This window comes from Mesoplodon bidens (genome assembly GCF_964165515.1).
Source record: "Mesoplodon bidens genome assembly, chromosome: 11".
NCBI classification, from domain to species: domain Eukaryota; kingdom Metazoa; phylum Chordata; class Mammalia; order Artiodactyla; family Ziphiidae; genus Mesoplodon; species Mesoplodon bidens.
The window spans coordinates 45,650,778-45,672,292 of record NC_138167.1 but is presented as its reverse complement, the minus strand read 5'-3'; the positions used below and the strand labels follow the sequence as shown (position 1 = coordinate 45,672,292).

The 21,515-nt window shown below is 46.9% G+C and overlaps 1 protein-coding gene across 1 annotated transcript; it reads right to left on the bottom strand.

The window, feature by feature from the left end:
• Positions 1–285: 285 nt before the first annotated feature.
• Positions 286–16,770, bottom strand: CELA1 (chymotrypsin like elastase 1). The gene is made up of 8 exons (XM_081249150.1): positions 16,711–16,770; positions 15,939–16,021; positions 14,456–14,556; positions 13,090–13,215; positions 12,192–12,328; positions 10,325–10,470; positions 1,164–1,313; positions 286–408 (listed from the first exon to the last, which is right to left on the bottom strand). The coding sequence occupies exons 1-8, from the start codon at positions 16,748–16,750 to the stop codon at positions 391–393; spliced, it is 801 nt and encodes a 266-aa protein (XP_081105276.1). The 5' UTR covers positions 16,751–16,770; the 3' UTR covers positions 286–390.
• Positions 16,771–21,515: the final 4,745 nt, after the last annotated feature.

Genomic DNA, 21,515 nt, shown 5'->3' with positions numbered 1-21,515 from the left:
TTAAAGCCCTCTGTGCCTTTGAATATAGCAAATATGTTTGGGAGGAGGGACAGATGGGCAGATTAATGGATGAGTAGGTCCTAACATAATCCAAAAAGGACAATGTAAGACCACTGTCACTTGGCTTAGTTTGTGAACTGATAGAGATGGCAGCAAATGGAAGAACGAGCCCAGAAATGTGGTGAAATCCAACTCAGGCCCTACAACTGCATTTCCACTAGAGGGCTTAATTACAAAAAAAAAAGACACAGGGCAATATATATATTCAATTTTATTTGCTTTTCTGCATCTGGCTCAATAGTCTGTTAGAATGGTTTTTTCTTGATGGCCTCAAGTCCTGCTGTGGATCTAAGAAACATCTTGGGAAGGCCGTTGGACACAAGAAAATGTTCAGTTGTTGGCAATGACCTGAAGGAAAAACCGGTTATATCCAGTCAGTAACTTCTGCCCACCTCCTTTGTTTTTCCTTCAGGGCTCCCAGTTGAGTATGGCCCTGTACTGGGTTTATGGCGGTGGGGGGGGGGGGCGCGGCAGGAAGTAGTTCTCAGCTGTGTCAGGACAATTCAAAGTTATAGGCACATACTCAAGACTTAGTTGCAAGGGCAGACCTTGAACCGGTTGTGAGTCAAGGTTCATGCCACAAGACTCCAGAATGTGTTTGAAGACTGGAGGGTATAGGTGGGATAATTGTGAGGCTCTACCACCAGGTCAGTGTAGGTATAGTCTCACCTAACCCTCAAGCATTGTTTAAGGTGGTAAAACCTCTTTGCAAAGGGTAGGGCAAATTCTCATGATGCCCTTAGAAAGTACTGGTGGAGGAGAAGGTTAGTGCCTCTTCCCTCGCCCAGGAAAGGGAAGCCATTTTCCCCTTGGCTTTGACTTTGGACAGCACTGATATGTACCTGGTTCAGATCTGCTCTTGCCACCACCCACCTTACCCTAAGCAGTAAACAATATAGTGAAGCATTCCTAGTGGGTATGTGAAGTGGAACCAGGATGGCAATGTTATCAAGCGAAAGTACACTATAGAGGAAGGGAAAGGAGTAAACATTTGAATGCGGTGAGGAAGAAGATGGCTTCCCCTGCTTAACATTTTCTCCTCACCCCAGCCAGTGCTTGGGCCTCCAGGTAACCCTATTTCAAACTAATTTGAGAGGACTCACGTTATTTATCCAAGAGATGTAAGCAGAGACCCGAGTGAAGACTGTGGGCTTCCTGGAGACATTACAGCCCAGGCTGGACACAAAGCTGGTCACACCGTGGACAGTATACTGGCCATTCACCAAGCAATGAAGGGGGCCCCCAGAATCACCCTGTGGAGAGGAGAAGCAGTGTCCTAAAACTCCAGATCTTTTGATCTTTGGGCCTTTGTTTCTGCTTACACCCACCCACCCCCATCTCTGTTTGTACAATCCCTTACTGTTTAAAAGCTCCAATTAAGATCCCCACTTCCTTCATATCCCTTCAATCAAGATGAATCTCCTCTTCCTTTCTAAACGACCATAGCACTTCTTCCTTTCTTTTGTAGCACACATGTCATGTTCTGCCTTGTATTTTGGTTTCATAATTTGTTTCTATCTCCCACGCTTATCTGTGAGCTTCTTGAGACAGGAACTACATCTTACTGATATCTTCCTCTCCACAATGCTAGCATAGAACTTTGAACATCTTAGGCTCAATAGCTGTTACTGACTTAAACTGAACCTGGGGTGAGGGGAATAGGTTGTTCTAATGGTTTATTTATCCGCAGCACTCAGACCAACGGGTCTAATTAGACTTAGCCTTTAGACACAGGGTAGGTAGTCAAAACATGTTAAACTAAACTGGCGTAAAGAGAAGAGAAAGTGATGTATTGGGTAGTGGTTACGTGCTCGGGCTTAGAATCAGACAAACCGGAGTTTACAGACTGTGACCTTGACAGTCGTTTCCTTACTCAGTTCCCAGAATGTCAGTTCTGTGATTCCAGACATAATATTGGAAGATATTTCTTTGGAGAATCTGACCAGCACATGAGGCAAGATCTAAAGATACTATCATTGGAAGTCCCCCAATGAAATGGCCTAGCCAGATCCCCTGACAAAGCAGTTCACTATAGATGAACCCCACCTAAGGCTCAGAGCTACCTATCAGCTCTTCACTGTCCCACTCTGAAATAAGAGCATATGGTCAAGGATGACCAAACATCTGAAGAAAGCCTCAATATAAAAATAAAGATCGGGCTTCCCTGGTGGCACAGTGGTTGAGAGTCTGCCTGCTGATGCAGGGGACACGGGTTTGTGCCCTTGTCTGGGAAGATCCCACATGCCGTGGAGCGGCTGGGACCGTGAGCCAGGGCCACTGAGCCTGCGCGTCCGGAGCCTGTGCTCCGCAACGGGAGAGACCACAACAGTGAGAGGCCCGCGTACCACAAAAAAAACCCCAAAAAAAGCCATAAACAAAAAACAAGAAAACAAAATAAAGATCAAGGGAATTCCCTGGTGGCGCAGTGGTTAAGAATCGCCAGCCAATGCAGGGGACACAGGTTTGAGCCCTGGTCCGGGAAGATCCCACATGCCGCGGTGCAACTAAGCCTGTGTGCAACAACTACTGAGCCTGCGCTCTAGAGCCCGCGAGCCACAACTACTGAAACCCGTACGCCTAGAGCCCGTGCTCCGCAGTAAGAGAAGCCACCGCAATGAGAAGCCCGCGCACTGCAACAAAGAGTAGCCCCCACTCACGGCAACTAGAGAAAGCCCGCGTGCAGCAACAAAGACCCAATGCAGGCAAAAATAAAATAAATTAATTAAAAAATAAATTAATTAAAAAATTAAAACCTCCTTATTAAAAAAAATAAATAAAGATCAAAACAAAGAGAAAGAAATAAAAATGAAGGCAACCAAGATTATGCAAGGAGAATATAAACAACAAAACTATGATTAATATTGCATCCATGATACAAGAACAGGAAGCTATTAGAGCATTCAGAAAACAAAAAGAGCCTTTGGAGGGCTTCCCTGGTGGCGCAGTGGTTGAGAGTCCGCCTGCCGATGCAGGGGATGCGGGTTCGTGCCCCAGTCCGGGAAGATCCCACATGCCGCGGAGAGGCTGGGCCCGTGAGCCATGGCCGCTGAGCCTGCGCGTCCGGAGCCTGTGCTCCGCAACGGGAGAGGCCACAACAGTGAGAGGCCCGCGTACCACAAAAAAAAAAAAAAAAAAAAAAAAAAGAGCCTTTGGAAATTATGACTATGATAGTAGAAATGAAAGATTGGGTTAGGAGATAAAGCAGACAAAATATAGAGAGAGAAAATATGAAAATTTAGGAGGTAGATGTGTATGAATAATGGAAATTCTAGAAAGAGAAAATAAAAATGGAGGGGAGGAAATGATCAATAAATAAACATTTCAGAAGCAAAGGTCTGGAGTTTCCAGAATGAAAAACCCACTAATTGTCCCTCAAAATGAATGCAAATAGACCCATACCAAGACACAGAACACTAGGGTCAAGAGAAGATAAAATAGGTCACTTATAAATTAGTGGAGAGTTTGGGGCTGAACTGGTGATAAATTGAGTTATACATTATGCAAATTTAAAGACAATTATTAACCCCAGGGAAAACAAAATTATGCAGGGAATAGCATTTTACACAATCATAATAAATACTAAATGCTAATTTAACCAAAATTATTTGGGGAGGTTGGGGGTGCAGATAGAAAAGTTCGTGCTGGGGGCAAGTATATATGTGTAAAAGGAAGAGAGGTTGCACATCTTGCATAATGCCTGAGCTGAAAAATTACGTGGCAATATAAGTATATGCTTTTAGAGAGGTGGAAATAGACACTGAAAGAAATCAGCTGAGGAGTTGAAAGTGGTCCCCTCTAGAGAGGGAGAACCTGAGGGGGTAGAAGGAACACAGTGACTGTTCTTTCCCACTATTAAGCTTCATAGTTTTTTTTTTTTTTTTTTTGCGGTACGCAGGCCTCTCACTGTTGTGGCCTCTCCCGTTGTGGAGTGCAGGCTCCAGACGCGCAGGCCCAGTGGCCGTGGCTCACGGGCTCAGTTGCTCCGCGGCATGTGGGATCTTGTCCCAGACCGGGGCACGAACCCGTGTGCCCTACATCGGCAGGCGGACTCTCAACCACTGCGCCACCAGGGAAGCCCAAGCCTCATACTTTTATTGGCCACCTTAAGCAGTTTAATACACATAGCTTCAATAAAAATTAAAACTTAAAAAAAGAACTAGGGAAAGAGACCAAAAGTTCAAATTGGGGATAATTCTTTTAAAAAGGAAATAGCGGGCTTCCCTGGTGGCGCAGTGGTTGAGAGTCCGCCTGCCGATGCAGGGGACACGGGTTCGTGCCCCAGTCCGGGAAGATCCCACATGCCGCAGAGCGGCTGGGCCCGTGAGCCATGGCCGCTGAGCCTGCGCGTCCGGAGCCTGTGCTCCGCAACGGGAGAGGCCACAACAGTGAGAGGCCCGCATACCGCAAAAAAAATAATAATAATAAATAAATAAATAAAATAAAAAGGAAATAGCTGTATCCCATCCCAACTATGTTTAGGAAAAGAAGATGCTTCCTTTAGATTATTGTACTCAATACAAAACAAAACAGTTTAAATATCTTCCACCCAAATTCTAATAGGGGTTTGATAGTATTTCTAAGCTAGAGGAATGGAAGGTAATTGAATTGTATATCATACGATTTTCTTATGCTAATTGACCTGAAAAGAAACAAAGACTGTAGCGATGGAGGGTGTGGCTGAGGATTTTAGGGCAGAAGGAAGAGCTGGGAAAGAGCTCAGAAAACAGAGCTCAGAAAACAGACACAATATTTGGGAAATTCCAGTGGGAAGAGACCTGGCAACACAATCGCCTCAGAGAATTGCCTATCTGGAGTGGCAGCCAGAAGAAAAATACTCTAGTTTTTCAGAGTTCAAGGCCTTGAGAGAGAGCAGAGGAAAGTGAATTAAACTCAGAAAGTTTAAACCTTAAGAGGTTATAGGTGAAGGTGGCTGGTGAGGACCTGTAAGAGCTTGACTTATGTGTTCATCTTTTTTTTTTTTTCCCCCAACTTGCAGGTAGGGTTCCTAGGATATAGGACTTTTAAGTTTTGACACTGGTGTGGACAAAAAAATGTTGCCTGCCATATCAGTAAACAAAGAATTTTGCTTTCCATTCTGGGAAACAATGAATGTTGCCCGCCATCAAGCCACCAGCCACTGCAGCCACCTTCCACATCCTGAGGGGATTTCAGGATGGAGAAAAATGATACTGGCCCTAGATAGTTATGATGCATATCAAAGGAATGATTTCTGTAAGCCTAGACTCTTGCATCTTCCCATACACAGAAAAACACTAAAATCATTCACTTGAAATGTCTGTTTCTTGTTATTAGCAGTAATCTTTGATGGTTGTCTCCTTGTTTTTTTTTTCAGCAAAAACTCCAATATATCCTGGCTCCTCCCTTACCTCTTTGGAACAGTAGCTCAGAGCTGTCTGCGAGGCTGTCTCCCAGGCTATAGTCCTTAGTAAGATCACTGAATAAAACATAACTCTCAACTTTCAGACTGTGTGGTTTTGTTTTGTTTTCAGTTGACACTGGGGAAGTCCTGGGAAAATTGGGATGAGTTGCTCACCTTACTTCCATAGTTCTAAATGCTCACAAAAAAAAACCCTTTAGGGACTTCCCTGGCGGTCCAGTGGTTGGGACTTAGCCTTCCAGTGCTTGGGACTTAGCCTTCCAGTGCGGGGGCGGGGCTGTGGATTTGATCCCTGGTTGGGGAGCCAGGACCTCACATGCCTCGAGGCCAAAGGGCCAAAACATAAAACAAAAGCAATATTGTAACAAACTCAGTGACGACTTTAAAAATGGTCCACATCAAAAAAAAAAAAAATCTTTAAAACAAACACAGAAAAAACCCTTTAATCTTTGATTCTACTATTTCAGCCAGCCTACCAGCCTCCTTCTGGCTTCTCTTCCTTCTCCACCTAGCTTGGAGCTTGCATTTGATCTGCAATCTTGTCTTTATGTCCCAATAATGCATGAAAACCCAGCCCTGGATTAATCCATTCCCTACAACTAGATCCTTGAATGGAGTGAATCATATATCCATTATGATTATTGCATGGTCTCCAACCTCAGCCTATATCAGTAACATCATGGAGGCCAGTCTTTCTAAATCCATTCACCTTAATTAATCCAGACACAAACAACCCTTGTCCCTTCATTTTCAGCATTTAATCTGACTCCTAGTTCATGAGTAAATAGAAGCAAGATTGCAGAACACCTGCCAACTTCCAGCTACTCAGCCTGCACTCTCTTTCATGTCCGTGCACATTTTTGTGTCCCTATCCTGTTCAAGGCCAGCTCCACCTGTGCTCTTGGTTCATCTCTTCCTTCTCCTCCGGGATCTTGTGTCATCCATTTTTTCCCTCTCTCCAACTCTACAGGATCCTTTCCTCTCTGCCCAGAAACACACTCAATTTTCTTCCCTCTTAAAAGATCCACCCCCTCCATGACTGTCATCCTCCTTAAAGCTACCAGACTTTTAAAATTCCTCACTTTCATCCAATATTCTTGAAAGAGTATTCTACGTTCTTTGCTACGTTTCTTTCTTTCTTTCTTTTAAATTGGAGTATAATTGCTTTACAATGATGTGTTAGTTTCTGCTGTACAATGAAGTGAATCAGCTATATGTATACATATATCCCTCCCTCTTGGACCTCCCTCCCCCCCCCCATCCCACCCATCTAGGTCATCACAGAGCACTGGGTTGAGCTCCCTGTGCTATACAGCAGGTTCCCACTAGCTATCTATTTTACACATGGTAGTGCATTTATGTCAAACCTAATCTACCAATTCATCCCACCCACCCCTTCCCTGCCCCCTGCCCCATGTCCACACGTCTGCGTCTCTATTCCTGCTCTGCAAATAAGTTCATCTGTACCATTTTTCTAGATTCCACATATATGTGTCAATATATGATATTTGTTTTTCTCTTTCTTTTTTTTCTTTTCTTTTTTTTTTTTTTTTTTGCGTTATGCGGGCCTCTCTCTGTTGTGGCCTCTCCTGTTGCGGAGCACAGGCTCCGGACACGCAGGCTCAGCAGCCATAGCTCACGGGTCCAGCCGCTTCGCGGCATGTGGGATCTTCCCGGATCAGGGCACGAACCCGTGTCCCCTGCATCGGCAGGCGGACTCTCTACCACTGCGCCACGAGGGAAGCCCTGTTTTTCTCTTTCTGACTTACTTCACCCTGTATGACAGACTCTAGGTCCATCCACATCTCTACAAATGACCCAATGTTGCCTCTTCATTCCTTACCCTTCAATCAAGCTTCTGCCCTCACCACTCCACTGAAACTGTTCTAGCTGTAGTTACCAGTGACCCGTCAACTGCAGAAGTAGCCACTTTCAGTTATCCACCATGGCTCCTGGTTGCAATGCATACTATGTGATGACCTATCAGTATTTCCTGAGATTTTGTGAAACCTTTATTTACTATGCTTTTCTCTTACCTCTTTTTTAGATCCCTACGGGTCCTCTGTCCTCCACCTATCTCTGAAGCACTCAAATATTTATGTTATCACAGTTCTTCCCCCCAACTCACTGGTTTTTTTCCCCTCATTCTACCACTTTTCCCTGGGGGAGCTGGGGATGGGGGGTGGGGGACTTTGAGGGATCTCATTTCCTGTTAAACTTATCTCTAGCCTAGCTTTCTCCTTCAGGCTCCACTCTCTTTATATATAGTTTCTTACCAGTTAACTATAACTGAATGTCCCACTGGGATCTCAGACTCAACTTGTCAGACTCAACCTTCCCTCCAAAATCCTATAAACATTGTCTCATAGAGGCAACAAACACCTCCCCCAAATCACTTAAATCAGATGCCTGGGAGTCATTCCTGATCCTCCTGCCTCCTCTCCACTGCCCTAATTCGGGCCCTCAGATTTCTTTCTTTCTTTTTTTTTTTTTTTTCTGGTACACGGGCCTCTCACTGTTGTGGCCTCTCCCGTTGCGGAGCACAGGCTCCGGATGCGCAGGCTCAGTGGCCGTGGCTCACGGGCCCAGCCGTTCCATGGCATGTGGGATCCTCCCGGACCGGGGCACGAACCCGTGTCCCCTGCATCGGCAGGCGGACTCTCAACCACTGCGCCATCAGGGAAGCCCGGGCCCTCAGATTTCTTGCCTAGGTAATTGCAAGCGTCTCCTAAGCAGTCTCCCTGCTAATTTTGCTTTCTTCAAAAACATGCTTACCTTGTCATCAGAGAGTGCTTCTAAAAAGCAAATCTGATCATGCTGTTCTCCTGTTTAGAACTCTTCAGTGGTTTCCCAGTGCCTAAGATAAAGGTTCATGTCCCCAGGCATGACATTTGGAGGCCTAAGTCGTGTGGCTCCTACCTGTCTCTAGTGTCATCTCCTGACATTCCCTAGTATGGTAATAGTTTATATTCTAGCCCAGAGGTCAGCAAACTTTTTCTGTAAAGAGCCAAAGAGTAAATATCTCAGGCTTTGCAGGCCAGTCTCTCTTGCAACTGTTCAACTCCATGAAAGCAGCCATAAACAATATGTAACGAACAAGTAAGGCTGTATTCCAATAAAACTTTTTTTTAACGAACACTGAAATTTTATATTTTTCATGTGCCATGACATATTATTCCTTTCTTAATTTGTTCCCAACCATTAAAAAATGTGAAAAACATTCTTAGCTCATGGACCATGCGAAAACAGGCAGCAAGCTGGGCTTGGAGGCTGTGGGCCCTGACCTCTGCTCTAACGGTAGGGAATGCCCTATAATTCTCTATGTGTTCTAGGTTCTTGGGCCATGCCTTTCTTCATGTTCCCTCTCTCTGAATATCTTTTCCTCTTTTTTTGCCTGGCTTTCTCCTATTTAAGCTTTATGACTCAGTACAGACTCTAGTTTCTCAGGGAAGGCAAGTCTTTTCCGACACCAACAGGTAGAGGTAAGTACCTATCTTTTGGACTCCCATATCACCCTATGCATATTTTTGTTATAACACTTAACCACATTGTATTACAATGTTCTGTCCTATGTCTGCTCTTCCCATTCTTCCACTAGACACTGTGTTTATATTTATCTTTGTATCTTTTATACAAAGATGAGTCAAACACAGTGCCTAGTATTTAGCAGATGATCAAGAATATTTGTTGAACTGCATTAAGAAATCTGTAAACTTATGGTCACCAGGGGATAAGGGTAGGGGAGGGATAAATTGGGAGATTGGGATTGACATATACACACTACTATATATAAAATAGACAACTAATAAGAACCTGCTGTATAGCACAGGGAACTCTACTCAGTGCTCTATAATGGCTTATATGGGAAAAGAATCTAAAAAAAAAAAAGAGTGGATAAATGTATATGTATAACTGATTCACTTTGCTGTACACCTGAAACTAACACATTGTAAATCAACTATACCCAATAAAAATTAAAAAAAAAAGAAATCTGTAAGATGGTGCATTGCTGATTGATCTTGTCTAAATAGAAGATGATTTATATATATATATATAGTTATATATACTATTATAAAACAATTTTGTGCACTTTCCCCTACCATATTCACCTGTATACATTCTGCTATCAATAATATTGGGTCAAAAGGGTGGTGGTGGAGGAGCTATAAGAAAAATTGGGGCTGATGGGAGGGGAGCTAACTTATACACAATTACAACCACCACTCCAGGCCTAGCACCATGGCAGCCATTAAAAATCTAGGGCACAGGGGCTTCCCTGGTGGTGCAGTGGTTAACAATCTGCCTGTCAATGCAGGGGACACAGGTTCGAGCCCTGGTCCGGGAAGATCCCACATGTCGCAGAGCAACTAAGCCCGTGAGCCACGACTACCGAAGCCCGCATGCCTAGAGCCCATGTTCCGCAACAAGAGAAGCCCATGCACTACAAGAAGAGTAGCCTCCACTCGCTGCAACTAGAGAAAGCCCACGCACAGCAACAAAGAACCAACGCAGCCAAAAATAAATAAAAATAAAAATAATAAAATTATTTTTAAAAAATCTAGGGCACAAATAACTTCTAAAGAACACTCACATATACCAACACACAAATGTTGGGCCACATACAAACTTTTGAGGTGGGGGAGGGCAACAGGCAAGATGAATTTTAAGGTTTCTTTAAACTTGGATATTCTGTGAATATAGACCTAGTAGCACAGAATCATTCTCCTTCAGATGCTAGAATAGAAAGTTTAGTCTATACATAGGGGTGGGAGTAGGTGTGAGATAGGTGAGTAAAAGGTGGGGGATGGGAAACAGAGAGGGGAGGGACCTGGGGTGAGACTTCTGACTCTTCCTGCCTGTGTTCACCTGGCATCCAGAGCGAACTCCGTCTCCTCCAGCGCACACCATGGTATTCTTCACGGTGGAGCCCCAGTAAGAGGAGCTGGAGCAGGTGGCATAGTCCACGGTGGGCAGGTAAGCCTGCTGCAGGGTCTGGGCCAGCTGCCCATTGGCTGAACAGGACACACAGCATTGGAGGTCAGCCCGAGATGCTATCCAGGGGAAAAAAACCTTCCACACCCGGCCAAACCTTCCCAAGCTCTGATGAAAGCTGATGTCGGGGCAAGTTCCTTTTCTCTGCCCATTGAATGTCATAGATCCTCCTTTTGTCTCTCTTTATATAAAAGCTACAGGCACCTTCCTTTAAAGAGTCATCCTTGACTACTGTTCCCAGGTTCCAAACCACTAATCCTACGCCTGCTTTTTTTTCTTTTTAAATCTCATGGATACCTTAATTAAGTAACTAGAATGGTCTTATCTGTTAATAACTTATCTGTCCCGCTTCCTCCTTACACTGTAAACCCTGTGAAGCAGAACTGGGACTATGCACCCTTGTTTCCATTTATTAAGAGCTTTCCTTTATCTGCATTTTTTGACTTTTCAAAGCCTTTGCACATGAATTACTTCTGTGGATACTTACAACAATCCTTTCATGTTATATATAGATCAGGAAATTGAACTACAATGACACTGAGTGAACTGGGAGCAGAGCTGGATTAGAAGCATGTCTCTCTGAGCCCCAGGCTTCCCCAGTAGACTGGCTGCTCCCAGCAAGGCCTTGCCTCTCCCCCAGAGCTCAGATCCCGTCTGATGGCTGACAGCCTTCTGTGCCAGGCCTGCTGTCTCTACCCTTGTTAACCATCTCTGCTCAGAGCCTCCCACCTTTCCATGTCATCTAATGAATTTTCCTTCCAGAAATCTTCCCATGATTGACTGGAAGAAGCTGAGGCCTCCTCTGCCTCGACTTCTCTGGACCTGCAGCCACCCCTGGCTCGTTCACTCCAACCCACAGCCTATAGACTGTCTATGAAGGTAGCGTGACGGTGTAATGACCACCAAAGCAGAAGCCAGGATACCTGCGTTCTGGCCCCAGCTAACTAGTTACTAACTAGTCATGTGATTTTTTTTTTTTTTAATATTTATTGGGCTTCCCTGGTGGCGCAGTGGTTGAGAGTCTGCCTGCCGATGCAGGGGACACGGGTTCGTGCCCCGGTCCGGGAAGATCCCACATGCTGCCGAGCGGCTGGACCCGTGAGCCATGGCCGCTGAGCCTGCGCATCTGGAGCCTGTGCTCCGCAATGGGAGATGCCACAACAGTGAGAGGCCCGTGTACCAGAAAAAAAAAAAAAAAATTTTATCTGTTGTTTGTTTGTTTGGCTGTGCCGGATCTCACTTGCAGCACACGGGATCTTTGTTGCTGTGTGAGAGATCTTCTTTGCAGCATGCGTCATCTTTTAGTTGCAGCATGCAGGCTCTTAGCTGTGCCATGCCCGATCTATAGTCCCTGACCAGGGATAGAACCTGGCCCCCTGCAATGGGAGTGCAGAGTCTTAACCGCTGGACCACCAGGGAATTCCCTGGTCATGTGATCTTGAACAAGTTCTTTAATTTCTTTGGGCCTCAGGTTCCTTATGTATAAAATGAGAGGCTGGTAACAAAATACTCTCTGACGTAAGGTGTCTATCTTTTTTTGTTGTTGTTTTTATAAGAATCTGAGAATTTCTGAATTGACTATTCCATGGCTTGTTCTTAGCTTGATTTCATGAACCAGTTATTTTATCTCTGGTTCCTGGTCTTTGGCTCTGAACACCTAGGACCACAGAAAAAGTGCCCCAGAAGCTCAGCTACCTAATCAAGATCCATGTGGTGGATGGTGCCAACGTAGGCGACTTACTCCTGGTCCTGCCCCAACCTGTGATGTAGCAGGGGCTGTTGTTAGCCAGGATGGTTCCCTCCTTTGGCAGAACACCCAGCTGGACATAGCTGTTGAGGGTAACGTTCTGGGCCAGGCGCAGCAGGGCGATGTCATAGCTGCGGGAGGAAAGGAGACTGCTCGCTTGCAGGACGAGGCCTTCCTTTAAGTCAGCATAGGGACAAGCTCTCCCTAAGCCTTGTGTGCCCATGGAATTGGAAACCAATGACTTCGAAGAAGGAGGGGACTGACTCGCCAAGACTCAAATTTGAGGAACTACGCATTTGGATTGTAGGATATTCTACGTTTAACAGCAGCCCCTGCTGGTGAGGTCTCAGCATTGTCGCCTAGCTCTGGTCTGCAACCCAGGGGGAGCGGAGCTCACTCTTTGAGCTGTGAATGGGAACTCAGAAAGGAGCAGAGTGCTTTGATCTTCATAGCAGAGAAGAGTTCTCAAAGGAGAAAGATGTCAAATGCTCTGCAGAAATATCCGAAGTACTTGAACTCACGCTATAGAATTGGCTACCATCTTAACTACTTCCTTTCCAAAAGTTTACAGCTCAGTCTTGCAGGAGTTTTCTCATTGTGAGATTCATTTTAAGAAATCTACTTTTGCTGATGGAGTCTATTCCATAAAATGAATAATAACTAACAATAAAAACAGGAACATTAAACTCTGCAGAGAAGGAGATTCAGGGGATCCAAACATGCAAACCAGCGTAGATCAAACAAATCCCCAAAGATCTTCAAACATTCTCAAGTCCTCCAACATCTTAATTCTCAAAGTCCTCCTGGATGAATGTGAAGGAAGCCAAGACCCCATAGCTGGCCAGTCAGCCCTCCACCTCCCAGCCCCAGGCCAGCCCTGCCTTGCCCCTACCCTGCAGCCATATTGTTGCTGTTCCAGTGGGGATGCACCTCGATCCTCTGCACTCTCACGTACTGCTCGGTGCCATCGTTCTGGCTCAGGTTGTGGTCTCCAACCACCACACGGAAGCTCATTTGGCTGGAGGGAGAGAGGGAAGCCCTGAGTGTTCCTTCTTTTTCCCTTCTTAGAGAAAAGTTGGGAAGCCATCTTACATCTTATCTTTAGGACAGGAACCCATCTTATCTGGCCCAGGCAGTGGAAGGATGGAAGACCCTGGAAGATGAGGAAGTAACCAACCCTCTCATCCCCAATTTGCTAACCTGTGGAAGTGACAAAAACTACCATCAACTTCATTTTCCCAATTTACTAAGCTAAACATCAGAGGCTGAGTATCTCATAACTTGGGAGAGGTGTGGTGAGCATAAATGAAATAATGGCTCTCAGCCCATAGAGGGATTTCGAGGGACATATAAACTTCTAGACCCGTAGCAGTAGTTCTTTTGTTTTTAAAGTTTTTGGCCACACCACATGGCACACGGGATCTCAGTCCCTGCCGACCAGGGATTGAACCCGTGCCCCCTGCATTGGAAGCGTGGAGCCTTAACCACTGGAAGTCCTAGACCAGTAGTTCTTAAAGCATGGTCCCTGGACCAGCAGCATCAATATAACCTGGAAACGTGTTAGAAATGCAGATTATCAGGCCTCAACCTGGACCTTCCTATCAGAAACTCTACTGGGTGGGGCCCAGCAATCTGTGCCTTGCAGGTGATTCTGATCCATGCTCAAATTTAAGAACCATTGCTCACGATAAATATGAAAAAATGGTTACCAGTCAGGCGTTGACTAGGCACTTAAATATTTACCTACTTAATTCTCACAATAATTCTACAAAGTAGGTAGAGATAAGAGAGTGAAAGCTTAGAGAGCTAAGTAAGCCATCCGAGTTCACAGAGCTAGAAGCAGCTGGGACAGGAGGTGAACCTGAGTTTGCCTGACATCATAGTTTGTACTTTCCATTATATCCTACTACCTCCCCGCAGGCCCCCAAACACCTCCTTAAAGTCTTGCCCTGAGTGGTCAAAGATACATATTCCTGGGCTTCCCTGGTGGCGCAGTGGTTGGGAGTCTGCCTGCCGATGCAGGGGACACGGGTTCGTGCCCCGGTCCAGGAAGATCCCACATGCCGCCGAGCGGCTGGGCCCGTGAGCCATGGCCGCTGAGCCTGCGTGTCCGGAGCCTGTGCTCCGCAACAGGAGAGGCCACAACAGTGAGAGGCCCGCATAACGCAAAAAAAAAAAAAAAAGATACATATTCCTCCAGAAGGACCAGACTCTTCCCCTCCCAGGGACTCAGAAAAGCTGGTCTTTGTTTTTCTCACTTGTCCACACAGTGAGCAGCTGTCATCACCCAGTTCCGTCTGATGAGGGTCCCTCCACAGGTGTGAAACCAGGAACCTCCAGACTGGTACTGGAGGGAAATCTAGTTGGGGAGAGAAGAAAAGAGGGATAGGTTGGTGATTCTTGAAAGGCATTGACCCAAGCCACGTGTTACCTCCTTAAACTCCTGCCACACCTCAAAACATCCTCCAACTTTCTGAGCTAGAGATGGCTAATTGTTTTCATTTTGACCTGTTGCTATTGATTGGTTGGTAGTGGCTACCTGGAGTAGTGGGGAGAAGGGGCGTGTAGATGCCCCTGGGACCAGCAGAAAAGAGGGCTCCGTCGTTTGGTGATGTTTGCTGTGTACATGGAAGGGGGAGTAAAGACATACACACACAGTGCATTCAGCATCCTTACCCTATATTATTGCAAAGGGCCAGGAACCCAGGTTCTTCTACCTCCATTCCCTCTTGGGAAGGAAATGTAGGCATGGAATTGCTCCATCACCTAAGCCACAAACTTAGGTCCCCAGAACTCCCCTCCAAAGTTTTTAAGATACACCGTGTCCCCTCACCCCAGCAGATACTTAGAAACACCACTGGAGTATTCATTTTTATCAGTTCACGCCTCCTCCTTTATTGTCTCATGTCACACAATAGCTCTACCCCCTGAAAATTGGGGCACAAACTTTTGTAAATTGAATTTAATTCTAATTGCAGTGATTCCTCTCAAAGTATGGTTATTCACCAGTTAATGTGCCAGTTTTACCCTTTTAGAATTGCTTAAATCACAGCCTAGCTGTCCTATTTTGAAAGTGGAAACTCTCTAAATAGCCAAATGAGCAACGTGCTCCATTTGGAGGCAGAGGTGTGTTTGCATGGGTGACACGCACTGTGTGGAGTGGGGTGTGTGTGTGTGTGTGTGTGTGTGTGTGTGTGTGTTAAGGTGTGTAGAGTCTGAGGTATGGGTCTGGCACAGTCTTGCTAGTGTGGCACAAGAGGTATTGCTGGGAGTGTAAATGTGGTTTGTGTTTGGGTGTGTGCCTGGGGGAGTGAGTGTGGTTGGTGTTTAAATCCTTTCCTCCAAGCCTTTTGCATTTAGAAAAAAACTCCTAAGGCTGGTCCCATTCATCTTTTTTTTTTTTTTTGCGTTATGCGGGCCTCTCACTGTTGTGGCCTCTCCCGTTGCGGAGCACAGGCTCCGGACGCGCAGGCTCAGCGGCCATGGCTCACGGTCCCAGCCGCTCTGCGGCATGTGGGATCTTCCCAGACCAGGGCACGAACCCATGTCCCCTGCATCGGCAGGCGGACTCTCAACCCACTGCACCACCAGGGAAGCCCCATTCATCTTTTAAAGCTAGAATCCAGGCAGTTGGAGGGCTTCCTGTTGATAAGGATATACACAAACATACATAGTATTGCATATCAATACACGGGCAACTCTCATTTTGTTGGCAGCCTGGGGCTGTGAAGGAACACCCACCTGAGAGGGCCAAGAAGGCCTCCGGGCCTCAGTCCCTCCAACTACCCGGGCGTTGGTTTCTGGAAAGTCCTGGGCACTATGTCCTTTGTGGGGCAGAAGAAAAGTGAGTGATGACTAAGCATGGGGTCAGCTCAGGGTGGGAGGGCGGGTGGCAGTTGTGCTTTGTCTGCAAACTCACAGTTCCTCCCTAGCAAATGAGGGGCCCAGCTGTGAGTTCTTTGAGCCCCTTTTGAAAGCAGATAAGTCTAAGTGCCTTCTGCTTTTCTGCTTCCCCTACGCGTCCCCAGAACTTTGGCATGCTACAAGGACCCATCTCACATTGCCGTGCCAGGCCCCAGAGGTTCCTCATGGTCTCAGCCTTGCTTAGGGTCACCCCTTGGCCTGAGGTGACTCCCCGCTCCCTACCCCCCACCCCTGACCCCACCCTCACCCTCTCACACACAGTGCTTTGGCAGGATTCTCCAGGGGGCAGGGACAGCAGTGCACATGCCACCAGATGCCCACTGAGGATGTCTTCCTGTCAGTGGGGTTGGTGGGGGAGCCCAGGGCTCTGGAAGAGGCTTCTCTCTGCTTCATGGCTCAGGGACCTTTCAACCAGAGGCCTCCGACCTTTTCTATCATGGGCTCCAGGAGAATAAAGTTTTTGCTAGACTCACAGGCAGAGTCTCCTTCCCATCCTGGGATAGAGAGCAGACCTGGGCTTAAGGAAAGGTTTCCAACCCCCCTGCTCAATCTCCCTCCCTACAGAGCTCCAGCCAGATGACCCACTTACCATAAAGGACCAGCGTGGTGAACACCAGCAAGCGCAGCATGTTGCCCGCAAGGAGACCACTGCCCCCTTGCCACGAACCAAGCCCTCTTTACGCTCCGCTTATCAGCAGCTTTGCTGACCTTCCTGTTAACTGGCAGGGCCGCGGGTGGAAGGCAGGGGAAATCACAGGTGATATGGAAACACAAATGAAAAGGTTTCTTTTCAAGTAAAAGAATTTATCTATGAACAAAGACAGAACAAGATCAGGGCTGAATTAATCATCTCTTTCAGTTGAAAAGCATCCAACAAAGTCTTTTTCAGAAATAAGATGGAACAGCACAGCGAGATCAGCTCGGTGCTTTGTGACCACCTAGAGGGATGGGATAGGGAGGGTGGGAGGGAGGGAGATGCAAGAGAGAGGAGATATGGGAATATATGTATAGCTGATTCACTTTGTTATAAAGCAGAAAGTAACACACCATTGTAAAGCGATTATACTCCAATAAAGATGCTAAAAAAAAAAAAGAAATTAGATGGAGAACCAGGACTGGCATTTCCCTTGGGATGTTCCACTTGCTCATAGACTGCCACCGTCTCACTGCCCTCGGGGGCACTGTAAGTGCAGAGACCTACCCTGTGCACCAGGGGGTGGAGGCATGGGGGGCTGGAGGAGGGAAGTGTGCAAGGAGAACGAGAAGGAAGAGACAGTGAAGAGGGAAATGGCACGTGCCCCCAGGACGCAGACAGTGGTGTAGATGCAAGGAGACAAAAGCAGACTAGATGCAGTGGACAGAGTTCTGATGGAAGAGGGTACTAGTGAAACCGTGCACCACAGATTGGGACTTGAATCCACGCGGCTGGAACTCGAACCTGGCCAAAACCCACAGTCTGCCAACTGAGATCACACACCTGGTTTCAGGACTTAATGAAGCTCAGGTTCTTGATGTCTCATCACAGAAAGAATTCAGTGAGAGACAAAGGGATAGATAAGAAGTGGATTTACTTAGAGAGAAACACACTCCACAGACAGAGCGCAGGCCATCTCAGAAGGCGAGAAAGGCCCCAGAGTATGGGGTTGTCAGTTTTTATAGGAGTGGGTAATTTCATAGGCTAATGAGTGGGAGGAGTATTCCAGCTATTTTAGGAAGGGGAGGGGATTTCCAGGAATTGGGCCACCGCCCACTGTTTGATATGAGAGTGTCGGTGAGAAGAGGGAGCCCTCAGGATAGGGAGCTAGTCTGCGTGCTGTGAGGGTGGAGAGCAGGAGAGCGGGAGTTGCAGGGCAGGAGTGTCCTGCAGGAGATGAGAGGCTCTGGCCGTCGGAGTCAGGAGAGGGGGACCGAGGGAGGTGCCGCGGGCCTTGCGGTGGGCAGAGAACTTTGGGCTGGGAGGTCCCAGAGCAAGGACTGTGGGTGGAGCTGAGATTTAGGCTGAGAGAAGCCAGGAAGCCCAGGGGTAGGCAGGCAGGAAAGTCTGCCAGTCCACCTGGGGGCTTTTGTTGCCTAGACACTCCAGAATTCAAGTTTCATGCCTGCAGGTGTGGGAGAGGCCTGGAAAAGGCTGAGGAAGGAGTTCTGTACAGACGGTCACCTTTTCAGATCCTTGAGCTGGGGTGGGGGTGGGGGGGTGATGGGTGGGAATTGCATTAAGGGCTCCCTCTCCAGCCCCACCCCCAACATTCTAACCCAAAGGAGACCCCGGGGGGCGGGGGAAAGGGTTGAGCCGGCTGGGGAATCCGGGCCTCCTTGGTCATTCTCCACCCCCCACCCCCGTGGCCTCCTCTGGAGAATAGGGAGACAGCTCTAGCTCCCAGGATCAGAAGTAAAAGGGGAGGCTCAAGGGCCTCTTAAAGCTTACCCCTCCACATCACAGACTGTAAAGTGAGCCCTTGAGCGCGGGGTCAATATCACATCCATCGCTGTACCCTTGGCGAAGCCTAATCTATATTCGCTTAAAAACCAAACTGTTTAGGATTGCACTTAATGCTCCCAAGCCATTGAGTAATCTACATACCCAGCCTCATCTCCCACACTGGTCAGACTCTTTTCCTCCTCTTAGGGTGAGGTGTAGAGGAGGGCTTTGTCTTTCATTCTGAGGCACTGCATATTTTCCAAAAGGAATGTGTCCTTTTGAAATAAACACGGGCACAAAAATAAATGTACAAGGATGTGGGTTCTAGTATAGTCTGTCACCAAACTTTGTGTAGTTTGTCATAAAGTTTGTCGCAAAATTGGGAAAAACCCAAGTATTCATCAATAGGGGAAGGTTAGAGAAATTGGGTTTAATCATATTAAGGAATACTATCCAGCTTTTTAAAAAAAATAAATTTATTTATTTATTTGTTTTTATTTTTGGCTGCATTGGGTCTTCGTTGCTGCGTGTGGGCTTTCTCTAGTTGCGGTGAGCAGGGGCTATTCTTTGTTGTGGTGCGCAGGCTTCTCATTGTGGTGGCTTCTCTTGCTGTGGAGCATGGGCTCTAGGCGCACGGCCTTCAGTAGTTGTGGCTCGCGGGCTCTAGAGCGCAGGCTCAGTAGTTGTGGTGCACAGGCTTTGTTGCTGCGCGGCATGTGGGATCTTCCCAGACCAGGGATCGAACCACCAGGGCTTCACCACCAAGGAATCCCAATACTATCCAGCTTTTAAAAAGAATGAGTTAGACTTAAATGACCTGACATGAAAAGATGTCCTTGGTATATTAAATGAAGATATCAAGTTTCAAACAATATGGTATTGTGTGTGTGTGTGTGTATTTATATATGTATTATGTATATTCATAGAAAAAGGGTATAGAAGGTTTATACCTAGAAATTATTACTTTTCTAGAAGTTATTACTTCTAGAGAATGAATCAATAGGTATGGCAGCGTCGTGAGGATCAATTTCACTTTTTCTTTTTTTGTAATTTTTCAGTCGTATCTCATGGCTTGCAGGATCTCAGCTCCTCGACCAGGGATCGAACCCGTGTCCCCTGCATTGGAAGTGAGGAGTCTTAACCGCTGGACTGCCAGGGTAGTCTCTTATTTTGTAATTAAAAATAAGAATATATTCTGGGACATTTACCTATTTTTGGCAATGGCGCCAATACTCTTCAAGTGGGAAACAGATCCCCAGAGGAGACGAGCCATGCAGTGCTAAGGGGAGAGAGGTTCCTGGAGCCAGGAGATAGTAACACAGGACTAGTTAGCATCAAGATTTTAAGCAGGACTTGGGCATCCCTGGTGGTGCAGTGGTTAAAAATCCACCTGCCAATGCAGGGGACACGGGTTCGAGCCCTGGTCCGGGAAGATCCCACATGCTGCTGAGCAACTAAGCCTGTGAACCGCAACTACGGAGCCTGCACTCCAGAGCCCATGAGCCACAACTCCTGAAGCCTGCACACCTAGAGCCTGTGCTCCGCAACGAGAAGCCACTGCAATGAGAAGCCTGCGCACCGCAACGAAGAGTAGCCCCCGCTCTCCGCAGCAACGAAGACCCAACACAGCCAAAAATAAATAAATAAGATTTTAAGCAGGACTTAAGGTTTTAGGTTAGCCTGAGAATGGTCAGAGTGGATTTTAATAGTGCAGATGTGGGGTTAGGGCAAGGCCATCCTCGGCTAAGGGGAGGCCAAGAAGCTGGTTTCTTGAGTCCTCCCAGTGCCCTGTTCGTGCCCTCTCCCTCTTCTTGAGCACCTCTCTTCCCTAGTCCACCCTTCACCCCCAAACCTGCTGCATCTCTCAGTCCCGGTGGGTTACCCTTAGCTGACCGCCCTTGTGAGATGCTCTGCTGTTGTGTGGTCGGGGTGAGGAAACTGAGCACCACAGCAGGGCACCTCAGTTGGGCATGCATCATAATATCGGGCTGGAGAGCTGTTGAGTGATGCTATAGAGTATGAGGGATATTAGGATAAACGGCAAACTGTGCGTGATAAATGTCTGGATGTTTAATGCAACCAAGAGTAGGGCTAAGATTGGAGTTAAGGACTAAGGCTCCCTAGGATTTACTGGACTTATTAGCATGGCATTCAAAGCCTTTTCAATTGGGCCCCAGGCCACTGTTTTACAGAGCTGACTAACCCAGTAAGCATAGCAGGTACAAGTGCCTGAGGCCCACAATACTTTTTAGGCCCACAAAAATGTTTGTTTCTTTTAAAATCAGAATACGATCATCCTGGATTATATTCATTGTTATATCAATGCAGTTGTAAAACATACTCTTTAACACTTTTTTTTTTTTTGCAGTACATGGGCCTCTCACTGCTGTGGCCTCTCCTGTTGTGGAGCACAGGCTCCGGATGTGCAGGCTTAGCGGCCATGGCTCACGGGCCTAGCCGCTCCGCGGCATGTGGGATCTTCCCAGACCGGGGCACGAACCTGTGTCCCCTGCATCGGCAGGCGGACTCCCAACCACTGCGCCACCAGGGAAGCCTTTTTTTTTTTTTTTTTTAACACTTTTTTAATGAAGGCACAAGTGCCTAGGGCTCATGAAAGCCATAGGGTGGTCCTGATCTTCTAGCTTCTACATTCACTGCGCCCTCACCCTGAAGTCCTCCTGGTTCCCTGCGTCCACTTGTACTGTTGTCCCTCTGTGACTTTTCTCACACTTGAGATCTTTGCTTACTGAGCTCTTCCTGAGGATCCATCCTTTGAGGTCTAAGGTCAAATGTCACCAACTCTGTGAGGCTTCCCTAAATGGAAGGAATTGTTCTAATTCATGTAGCACATCTCTGAACATCTCCAGGCTCGGCATGACTTGCTTACATCCCTGTTTTCCCAGCTGAAGTATGAATTCCATGGGGGAAGAGCCTTATTATCTCCTCATGTCTACATGTGCTTGACACAGCGTGTA